Genomic DNA, 12,127 nt, shown 5'->3' on the forward strand with positions numbered 1-12,127 from the left:
GTAAAAATTGTCCACTGAAAGAGAGCCAATTAAGGTGGCGCCACAGTAGCAAGTGGAAAGATTTATAAAATAGCGCCATAAAGTACGGTACCACATTTCACTTCAATCTAACAAACTTCACTCTGCTTAAAACTGCTATGTTCATATCATTTCCACTTCCTACACTAGCGCTATTTCGGTGAGTTTCCGAACTATTGTTAAAAAGTGGACACTTTTTCAACTTATACGTATAGGGTAATATTATTTTTTTAGTGAATTTTATATCAATAATTTGTTAGTTGGCAAATTGTTTAGTAATAATATTTCCGGTCACCGTCCAATTAATCCATACACACAACCCACTAAGTTTCTCGCCGGAACTTCTCAGTGGGTCGCGTTTTCAATTCGGTGGTAGATTCTGCGAAGCGCTGCTCTTGCTAGGGCCAGTGTTAGCAATACTCCCGGTTAGAGCCCCGTGAGCTCACCTACACGTCAAGGAGAAGCTGAAATAGCCTCTCAAGGCTATCAGCATTAATCTTTTTAAACAGTTTTACAAAACTATGAATACCTGTGGTTTTTTTTATTGCTTAGATGGGTGGACGAGCTCACAGCCCACCTGGTGGTAAGTGGTTACTGGAGTCCATAGACATCTACAACGTAAATGCGCCACCCACCTTGAGATATAAGTTCTGAGGTCTCAGTATAGTTACAACGGCTGCCCCACCCTTCAAACCGAAACGCATTACTGCTTCACGGCAGAAATAGGCAGGGTGGTGGTACCTACCCGTGCGGACTCACAAAGGTCCTACCACCAGTAATGTGTAGAATTACGAATTTAAAAAAAATTGCGATTTTGTCCAAATTGAGAATTAAGAACACCTTAAGAAACAGAATCTCCTAATGCCTCTCGCTTGACAACAATTCGCGCTTGCGCAGTTATATTGTACATATTTCTCATGACACTCTCCTATCGCCTCCCACGTGCAGTGTGCCTCTAATTAATACGTATAATTTGAAACCGTAAAACGAAAAGTCCGTCGCACGAAATCTCTTTCGGAGCTGTGGCTGTCCAAGATCTCACGTTACACCGCACGCATGGATACTACTTAGTATTTACGTGGCGATAAAACAGTTTTGATACTTGCATTACTCATAATAAGTTTATTTATTTATTTTTTTCCTATCTACGCATAGCCTTGAGAGGCTAGCTCAGCGTAACCCTAACGTGTAGGTGAGCTCACGGGGCTCAAACGTTGCTAACACTAGCCTTAGCAAGAGCAACGCTTCGCAGAATCTACCATCCATCGAAACGCGTTCCACTGAGAAGATCCGGCGAGAAACTCAGTGGGCTGTGTCTGTGGGTTAGTTTACTCGCTGAACCCTTGGTCGCAAGCGACGGGTTCGACGAGAACAGTGACCGGTGCTTGAGGTATCTAAAAGCACTGTTAGTGGATCGGGAAGATCCCAAATTACATGTTAGGGGCGACATCGACTGTTTACCATTCGGTCCGCAGGATCTGGTATGATAATTATTAATAACTAGTCTTTACACGGTTTTCCGCAGTAAATTCTAGACAAATATTATGCGGAAAAGCTGCTCTCTTCACTTATAAACTTGTAGCTATCATCAGATTTAAACTCAATTGATGAAATCTAGTTAGAAGTTAGAAAACTTTTTACTGGTGGTAGGTCTAATGAGTCTGCACGGATAGATACTACCACCGCATCTAATTCTACCAGTAAAGCAGTTATGAGTCTCGGTTTGAAAGGTGGAGCAGCCGTTGTAAGCCGGTTAACATGGTTGATGTCTATGGGGCCCAATGAACACTTAACACCAGGTGGGTATCAAGGTCCATGAGCTCATGCTCATTCGTCCAGTTTAACAATAAAAAAATACAAGTTATAATAATATTTAAAGCTTTATAAGCTTTGAATTCTAACCATAGTTAACTACTTCAACGGGCCGATGTATTGTTTACGTTAAAAATATATTATTTTTATGAATAATTTCTCAGAGCGGTGACTGATTCTGAAATTAAACTGAATGAAAATAATAATTTAACAAAAATAAATAATATATCACGAAGCAGAAAATGTTGAAAAATCTTCAAATATATAAAGTACACTTACGGCCGTTTTCAATAACTCTATCCCTAGTTTCGGTTACTAAAGATAGACAAATCTATCCTTTTGTCCTTACTTGCGTTCCAATAACCTATCGACGGATAGCAGTTCCTATCGGATCTGTATATCTATCGTCGGGAGGACGGATAGCCTACTAAAGATAGAACGCTCATTAACCGAATTCGTTGATCAATGAAATTTTGATCTACACAGAAAATTCGGATGCTTTTCAAATTGATACTCAATATATTTATTAAAAAAATACAGACGAGATTTTCTTTTTAAGAAAAAAACAAAGTAAATTAAGAAATGCGGTCCGACATTCATCCAAAAGTGACATACGCAAATAGAACGCTAAAAACAATTTTGCTCTTAATTTCAAAACACAGAAAAGGAAACATCAGCGCCCTTGTACTTTAGTATTCCACGGACGGTGAGGGTGCTAGCGTCCCTTCTTAATTATTATTTACACCCTCCTCGAGGTCGTGTCTTGAATAAGTAATGCGTGGAGGTCATTCTTCGACCCTTTCTTTTCAAACTTAATATGTTCAGTTTTACAACACGAAATTAATGACAGTCAAAATAAGACACGCAACGTAATGGTTATTGTCGGAAATGTGAGCTTTCTAATGCTAATTTTAACGTCTACCCGCAAATTGTTCAATAAACAGTTTTTCTTTTTTTATTGCTTAGATGGGTGGACGAGCTCACAGCCCAACTGGTGTTAAGTGTTTTTACTGGAGCCCATAGACATCTAGGTACAACGTAAATGCGCCACCCAACTTGAGATATAAGTTCTAAGGTCTCAGTATAGTTACAACGGCTGCCTCACCCTTCAAGCCGAAACGCATTACTGCTTCACGGCAGAAATAGGCAGGGCGGTGGTACCTACCCGAACTCACTACTACCAGTAAAATGTGTAAACTTAAATGTGTAAATTCATAGTGTTGAAAATCTTTAAAAAATATGTATGAATAAAAAAACTAGAAAAACGGTCTGTCAATATGACTCAAGGACCAAAAACAGCTAGCTACAGAAAGTCATTACAGAAAGTCAGCTGACTCGCGTATTTTCAGTTGATCATGCGGCATTGCGTAATATTGTCGGTACAAGCAAAATAACTATATTATTAACCCTTTGACTGCCACGTAGGTAGGTCATCGGTGACCGGTCATATGGCGCATGTAGTAATTATGTTGATTTCTGTTACTAAGGCGCCGGAATATCAAATAGACTCTGGTTCAGACGAAGCCGAAGAAACTGAGAATGAATGAATGAATTCTAAGAAACCTCAAAGACTAATCATACATTTGCAAACAGAAGAAGGCAAAGTTAGGCAATCCAGGCGTTTAGTTTAGTAAGATAAATCGAAATAAATAAACGACAAATGTTTGGTGCAAATATAGTTTAATTTTTATTTCGATTTTGAGAAGGTTCTAAGCACGATCCACGCATTGACAGGGTGTTACAGAATCAAAAGTCTTGTTCTAGTTAATACATCGTGAAAATGTGTATTTAAAATGAATCACTAATGAATGTCTGGCTTCGCGAATTCTTCTACACTCGGCCGTGATAAACATCACCGATGCGTCGTAGAGTGACTATTTCATGCAATTATCATCAACTAGAGGTCCCGCAGTTATCGAAATTCGACTATAATTAATTGGAATTGTAAGTTTGTACACTATTATGATTGTATTTTATACTTCTATAATCACTAATTTCGCCAAGACTACACTATAAAAAATATTAACAAAGACAAACAATATTTAATCTCAATTTGACAACAGACGTCAAGAACAAAAGTTTGACAATAAATAGTATGCATGCGTGTGTTGGTCAATTACATGGTATGTAGTGTGTGTAATGTTTTCTTTATTGATTTAATGTATATTTTATGCATTATTTTAATAAAATATTAGCATTGTGCAGTTCTTCCCTATATACTCTATAAGTGTGGAAAATTTCATACTCCTCCGTCCGCGCAATTTTCGTAAAAAGGGATACAAAGTTTGCTTCACGTATTAAAATATAGATCACCTTATAATACAAACCAAATAAATTAAAAATAGACAAAATAAATTATTGCATAATAATAATTTTGCGTCAAACTAAAGAACTAGGTGTCCCGAAAGGACGCAAGTATCATGATTGCTAGATTTCTATGAGCATTTCTATGTACAAAATCCGAGCGTAGTTCGGTAGCGAGTGCCCTACGTTGACCACAGAATGGATCCCTATTTACATTAGCGACAATGCGCCAACGTTAATACTGGAAGCGTCTATGTGAAAATATTCACTGTGGAAGAATTTACAGATACGAAATATAGCGCGTTTATCTGTACAATTCATATTAGAATTTTATCTAGATAACTATGTCCAGAGCAAACCCATTCTAACCGGCGCCATCTAGGCGGGCTCCGGATAGCCTGCCGACCGAGAGGGCTGGTGGTCGGGGCGCCGATGACCGCCAGTCCGGCGTCCCGAGGGGGAGGGTGATGGGAGAGATGTGCTCCGCACTAAACGCTTTACTTTCCCCCCCCTGCCTTTTCATGGGTTCTGTCTCATGCGAGGTTCGGACGCGGGATGTTGAGCGACAGGAGGTTTTAGTCAGTTCGACTCCGACATGCCCAGCCCTTCATCCCCAGGGGAGGGCGGAAGTCCGGCGATTTCCTCCTGACCAAAAAAATGTCCAGAGCATTCATGACGAAAACGAAAGCAAATTAAACTTTCCATATTCAACGGATTAAGATTTGCAATTCCATGTATATCGGAAACGTACACATACTTACATACATACATATTACTGGTGGTAAGACCTCTTGTAAGTCCGCACGGGTAGGTACCACCGCCCTGCCTATTTCTGCCGTGAAGCAGTTTCGGTTTGAAGGGTGGGGCAGCCGTTGTGACTATACTGAGACCTTAGAACTATATATCAAGGTGTGTGGCGCATTTACGTTGTAGATGTCTATGGGCTCCAGTAACCACTTAACACCAGGTGGGCGGTGAGCTCGTCCACATATCTAAGCAATAAAAAAAAAAAAAAATGCATCGAGAATCCTCAATGCAGAGGGTCGTGGCCTTCCTTAATAACTTTCTCATGGACTATCCTGCGCAAGCCCTACCTATCCTTGGCTGCGTGGATGGCATCGTGGACTGAGGTATTGAGTAGAGCATATCTGATCCGAAAAGCACATTGGATTTCTGCGTTTGGGCATTCTTCCGCATGCCTTGCCTGTTACCAGCAGTTCGGAACGCCCGTAAAAAGTTTAATTGCAAAGCAACAACTAAATGAATTGCTGTTCGTTAGTCTTGCTAAAACTCGAGAACGGCTGGACCGATTTGGCTAATTTTGGTCTTGAATTATTTGTGAAAGTCCAGAGAAGGTTTAAAAGGTAGATAAATATGAAAATACTCAGAATGAAATAATTATAACAATGTTGTTTTTACTTTGATGTGTTGCCCGTCCGTCGGATTCCTTTTGTTTGTTTGAAGTTGATTTTATACAAAAGTTTAGGTCTTTTATTTATCGATTGAAGCACTACGAAGTCTGCCGGGTCAGCTAGTCTTATATATAAAATTCTCGTGTCACAATGTTAGTTACCATACTCCTCTGAAACGGTTTGACCGATTTTTATGAAATTTTATATGCATGCTCAGTAGGTCTGAAAATCGGCTACTATCTATTTTTCATACCCCTAAGTGATAAGGGTTGTCCTTCTAACATTTTTTTATTTTATGAACAATTTTTTTTTTATAATGAGGCATTATGTGGTTGTTTGAGGTTTTGTTATTTTTTTTTTTTTACACTAGAAAATCCCTAGAAATCTTATATGTGGCAAAACAACGTTTGCCGGGTCAGTTAGTATTTTTATTATTTTTTTATTTTGTTTTATCTATGGTTGTCTATAAACTGTCTAGCTGACAGTGACAGAGATGTGCATCTTATTTTTTTTTTATTATAAAATCTTCCTCAAAACCCAAAACATAAACAAGAAACCGTCCGCTACATTATGAATGTAATGTCAACAAATATCGATAGACTACAGACGTTTCCAGTTTAACATAAGCGGCAAGAACACGGGAGGATATCGTTTTACACGCGGATACTGTCGTTTTGTAACGTCCTCGCCACCGCACAAACGGCAAGCCTTTACTGTAATTTATATGAACAGTGTATACAACAATGTTTCTTTGAGCTCTGCAAGACATCCGAATAATCATTTAATTGGAGCCCGTGCAGTTCTGCCTCGGACAATGCTTATGACAATGTCGCTAGCTGGGGCTTATAATAAATAAAAACTCTTCACGTTCATGTCTACAATATTCCAGAACATAAAACTTGTTTTGCCCATTTCGAGAACATTCTCGGGGCCATTGAAACGCCCTTGAAACAACAGGAACCTTCGATGTTCTAGTAATTTCGATAGCCGCTTTCGGCTATTTGACGACAGGTGGCATACTCGTACCGGCATAAAAATAATATTAAATTTCGTAATTACTAGTGAACTGGTTGGTTGGGCATATTCTAGACTCTACTCACTATTACCCTGCATATTTCTACTACGAAAGCAGTATATTTGAATGTAATATTTCTATGTTCCAGCTCACCAGACTACACCAAAGGCGTTTTCCAAACTCTTGGCTTCAAAGAATTCCACGATTACCTGATGATGTCCGAAGACGAAAGGAATTCGGAGGCGGGCAAGAAACTACTGAAGAGCAGCATTGAAAACATGAAGATGGCCACCCGGAGATACGCGAGACGACAAAACAAAATGTTTCGTCAAAGATTTTTAGAACATCCCAGAAGAGAGGTGAGGATCAATTGTAGGAAGTCGTCGTGGCCTAAAGGATCAGACGTCCGGTGCGTTCGTATCGAGCGATGCATCGGTGTTCGAATCTCAGACGGGCACCAATTTTTCTAATGAAATACGTACTTAACAATTGTTCACGATTGACTTCCACGGTGAAGGAATAACATCGTGTAATAAAAATCAAACCCGCAAATTTTTGTTTGCGTAATTACTGGTGGTAGGACCTCTTGTAAGTCTGCGCGGGTAGGTACCACCGCCCTGCCTATTTCTGCCGTGAAGCAGTAATGCGTTTCGGTTTGACAGGTGCGGCAGCCGTTGTAAATATACTTGAGACCTTAGAACTTATATATAAAGGTAGGTGGCGCTTTTACGTCGTAAATGTCTGTGGGCTCCAGTAACCACTTAACACCAGGTGGGCTGCGAGCTCGTCCACCCATCTAAGCCATAAAATATATGTATTATGCAATCGAAGGCAAGCGTAAGTAATATGTCGGTAAAAAAGTCTCGTTGTTGTCCATTAGCAACGGCGACCTCTGATCATCGGGTGAGCCGTACGCCGGTCTGCCTTCAAAAGTGAAAAAGCAATTACGCAAACTTTTATTACAAAGGGCTTGCTAAATGTGACGTTCTGAATCTATCTTCCATCGTTGAAGTGAATACCATTTAATTGTTTTCGTCGGGTTAACGAGTCCACAGCCCACCTGATGTTAAGTGGTTGCCGATAGACATCGCCAATGTAAATGCCGCCACCCACGGGATGAGTTCTGTGTTCTATAGAACAACGACCCCAGCATTAAAACCGGAACGCATAGTAGATTCGCGGCAGAAATGGACGGTGTTGTGGTGCCCATCCGTACGAGCTTGCAAGACGTCCTATCACAAGGTAAAAATACCTGTGATGTTTATACTTACGATAACTACACCAATCGTATTTATTCCGTTTCCATTCCAGGGCAGATGGCAGATTATCCATTTCACTTACTTAATGCATTATCATACTTTGTATTACGTTGTTTTATACATTCGATATACAATAAACCAGTATAGGTCTTGTCGTAAAATCGCCAGACGAGGCTCCAGCGAGAGATTGTTTTAAGTTCAGTGTGCTTAGTGCGAGTTTTTAATGTTCTCGATAGCGTAAAAGTTAACTCAGATTTGTATGCAGTTGGAACAGCGCCCCTAGCGGCAAACGTAGGCAAACGTTCCAACTCCATACAAATTAGAGTTAACTTTTACGCTATCGAGAACGTTAAAAAACTCGCACTACGCACACAGAACTCTCGCTCGACCTTTACTTTTATAGATATCTTCCGTAGCCAGGAAGAAGCAATACTTGGAATTGTGGCACCACGAACTTATGAACATCGGATGGTAGACTCTTCTGTCTCTAATGACTGCAAAAAGTCCTAGAAATGTTATTTAGAGAGAGACAGTGTAGTACTATCCAGTTTTGGTTAGCACTGCTGATGTCCTTGGGTGGCATTAACCAGACACTAGCAGCATAATTGTTTTACTCAGAAAAACTGTTTCGTTTAGCCTACAAAATGCTACGTATATTTATAGGTTATCTAATTTATTTGAATGAAAACATGATTGAAAAAAAAAACGATGTTCGAAGACCATTAAGATTTCCCACGTATTTCTAAATCTATAAATTTCATCGAGCAGCCGTTTTATATTCACAAGATAATGTGTGAGCCCGAAACTAGGTCAAGTAGCAAATGAAAAATTTATTTTCACAAGAGAAAATGTTGAATTACCCTTCATTTGTCGACTATTGTTACGGAAATAAATCGAGACTTGTACTAGGTATGAAACGTGAAAACCACTATAACTCATAAGTCTTTTGTAAGCAGACAGCCGATACATCACCGGCATCCGTGTATCGGCATTTTATGATTTTATAACGCATAATATTTTATGATACGTTCGTAAAACGTGAATACGAAAGAAACGCTTCGCATGAGAATACACTTTTTGTTGTTTACGACTAATTGTTTCGTCTCGTTATTACGTATAACAGTTTCGTTATTCATTAATTTTATTGTGAATATATTATATTGCTGTCGGTTAATTATTTACGATCGTAATTTATCTTAATTGAAAACTGTAGAAATAAAATTATTATAGCGCCACCTAATGGCTAAAGGTACTACTAAAAACATTTAGACGTACAGGTCATTAATAAAGCGCCATCTGTTGTTGACTAGAAAATCGCGACTCTTCAGAACAAAATATAACGCCATCTACATTTTCAACTAAACCTTTATGAACTATCAAGCTTTTTGAATTTCATATTTATTTTTTATTTCCAACCTAACCTTCTAATAATTTTATTGTCCTTTGGTTTATTTGTTTGTACATAAAACGATCTATAGCTGAATGAAATAAGTTCGAACTTTGTCTATTTAATATACTCGAAGTCAACTATTTCCTTTTATCTTAATATATTGTTCAAGAGACCTATGCATGCTCTTGAGGATTTTTCATTATAAAAAATATTCAGTTGTTACTCGCATACAAATTACATTGGTTTTTTTTGACAGGTGCCTTTAGTTTACGAATTGGACACTACAGATGTAACCAAATGGAATGAAAACGTGAAAAACAAGGCTATTAAAATAATAGAAAGTTTCATCAATAGCACTGATTCTGATGTTTTACCAATAAAACAGCATCTTCAAAGTGATAAACTGCATACAGACGGAAATTCTTTTAATTTTTGTGAAATTTGTAATCGAATCATAATAGGCGATAACGTTTATGCTATTCATTTAAAATCTGTGCGTCACATGAAGGTTTTAAAGAAAATGATATCACAAAACAAGGAACAAAAACAAGATTAAGAAATGCTTTATTATAGGAAATGTTGTGTACATCTATAACTATTGATTTGGGTTATTTCATTGTTTTGTTTTACTGCTCTAGATGGGCACTCAAAATAATAGCTACCAGGTGAAAGCCCAGAGACATGGGCACGTAAGTACTATCAGGTGGTGCTGACCTTGCTAATTGTCAGTCAATTTTTTTGCATAACAGCAGGTTGCAGCCCACCTGCAACTATAATGCTCTATTGCATAGTAAAAATAAATTTAAATATCCCAGAACTGCAGTGACAACAATGCGTTACTTTAAACATCAAACAATAGTTTAAAAAGAAAGGTCTAAAGTTAGGACACCTTATTTGACCAACTTACATTGTATTTTGTAATTGAAGTATATATTTTGTATGGCTGTGTTTTCAAAGTGAAATAAAAAGTGACCTGAAACTAAATTTGTTTTATTTATAAAGTATCTACAGTTCACATGTTACATTCTATATTAAGTTCCTCTGCATTTATAAGATTAGTTTTATTTTTTGGTGCTCTGTAATCATAATGCTCAAACTCAGGATGTTGCTTTATGATATCATTGTATGCTTCACATAATCTGGCAAATTCCATATTGGTTATCTGAAAAGGCCTGGTCACAGGGTCAATATCAGCAATGTTGTACATTTTTAAAGCTACCTCTTCTCTCACTTCTTCTGGGAACAACGTCTGAGCACCCCGTATCGAATACTTTTGTCTCATTGAAAATATTTGACGGACAACTTTCTCAGCAAGTTTAAATGGCAATTTTATTATTGGATGTTTTAATGGCGTTAGAGTGACTACACCGACATCTACATCTGGCTTCGGCAAAAATGCAGTACCTGGTATATCAAAATTATATTTTACAGTGCACCAAGATTGACACATAACTGATAGTCTGCACCTTTGCTTATCTAAGATACGGGCAGCCATTCTCTCTGCAACTTCTTTTTGAAAAGTAAGAGTCATCCTTGTTCTCCCAAACAACCAAGGTCCTTCATGTTTAGATATCATCTCCAACCATCTTATGATCAAAATTGTAGACACGCTAAATGGTAGATTGCCAATGAGGTGAACTGGTGGAGGTGGATCCAACCAGTGGACTTTTGCATCACTCGGTATGAATTGACTTAAATCTGTTTTCAAAATATCACCCGTAATGATGTCAACATTGACTTTGTCTCGACAAGCATCGGCTAAAAGCTCCAACGATGGTAAAAACCTAGGGTCTTTTTCAATTAAAACAAGTTTCTTAGGTGCCTGCCTTATTATAGACCGAGTTATTCCACCCGGGCCGGGTCCAACTTCACAAACGGTATGATTTTGAATATTACCTGAGGCACGCACTATTTTGTCAATAAGTCTCGGTTCCATGAGAAAATTCTGTGACAGCTCTCGTAAAGCGCGTAATTTGTAGAGTTTGATGACATCCTTGATGCTTGGTAGTGGAGGCAGCCTTATCTGTAATGCAGTTTTAGCGACGGCCATGATTACTGCTGTATTTTCGGGGGCTCGTCGAAATCGTCAAGGAACGTCTCCTGTTTGATGGCGAAGATAGAATACAAGTAAACACCCAACACTCCGGCTCCTATCGTGAAGCCCGTCAGTCGATTGCGTTTCGTAATCACTTGTAATTTTTGAACGCGTTCGCGATTTCTCTCTTCGATTAATTTCATATAAGCTATTTCGGCCTGCTTGAGCACTGGATCTTGTTGAGTACCACTGATTTTCGGTTTATATGCGGAGTCTCCCATTACGGAAATAAATTTTAGAGATAATAACAAGTAATATTAATTAATGCAAACAAGACTCATTAGGTAGTTCGAAATTATTCGAAAATATAGTGTAACCTGTGTAACCTCAAAAATCGAAAATTTGGATATGTAATCCATAGATAATAAATAGTGATACACTGTTTAAAAGAATATTGGATCATAGATTTTTTTTTGTTGTGTCCTTTCTAGAAGAGGTCATGTAGGCTGTAAGTAGGTAGTACTTCTCTTGTAAAGCACCAAACCAAGCATATATTTTAAGTAAAAAGTAGTGCTTTTATTTATTTAAAACCTCCTACTTTTAATGTACATATATTAAAGACGTATTCAAATGTTTAAGATAAAATATACTCTAGAAGAAGTGTATTATTGATAAATGAAATACTAGAAAATAAATTAAAAATTACTTTAATTTTGTCCTGAAGCATGACGCGACGGTCTGGTTATAAAATTTTGGTGATGAAGTTTAACTTTATTCTTTATAGGGATACTATAGTAGCGCTATAAAATTTTTATTGGCCAACCGTATATTTTTTATTTTAATTAAAATCATATAATTTCGGGAAAGATTCTGGCCTCCGAT

General features: G+C 38.0%; 3 protein-coding genes across 3 annotated transcripts in view; 1 reads left to right on the forward strand and 2 right to left on the reverse strand.

The window, feature by feature from the left end:
- Positions 1-10,189, forward strand: part of LOC114243305 (tRNA dimethylallyltransferase) — a 281,859-nt gene extending 271,670 nt beyond the window's left edge. The window contains exons 6-7 of the mRNA XM_089731142.1: positions 6,710-6,920; positions 9,467-10,189. Coding sequence (XP_089587268.1) covers positions 6,710-6,920; positions 9,467-9,766 — 511 coding nt within the window. The 3' untranslated portion in view covers positions 9,767-10,189. The remainder of the gene's footprint in view (positions 1-6,709; positions 6,921-9,466) is intronic.
- mtTFB1 (mitochondrial transcription factor B1) lies at positions 10,185-11,260 on the reverse strand. Its single transcript, XM_028174741.2, has one exon. It carries the CDS (start codon positions 11,258-11,260, stop codon positions 10,223-10,225), a length of 1,038 nt encoding a protein of 345 aa, XP_028030542.2. The 3' UTR covers positions 10,185-10,222.
- A 2-nt stretch (positions 11,261-11,262) lies between these two features.
- Ccdc56 (Coiled-coil domain containing 56) lies at positions 11,263-11,526 on the reverse strand. The gene has a single exon (XM_028174742.2). It carries the CDS (start codon positions 11,524-11,526, stop codon positions 11,263-11,265), a length of 264 nt encoding a protein of 87 aa, XP_028030543.2.
- Between the last annotated feature and the right edge of the window lie 601 nt (positions 11,527-12,127).

This window comes from Bombyx mandarina, chromosome 11 (assembly GCF_030267445.1).
Source record: "Bombyx mandarina strain Sakado chromosome 11, ASM3026744v2".
Classification (NCBI taxonomy): Eukaryota; Metazoa; Arthropoda; class Insecta; order Lepidoptera; family Bombycidae; genus Bombyx; species Bombyx mandarina.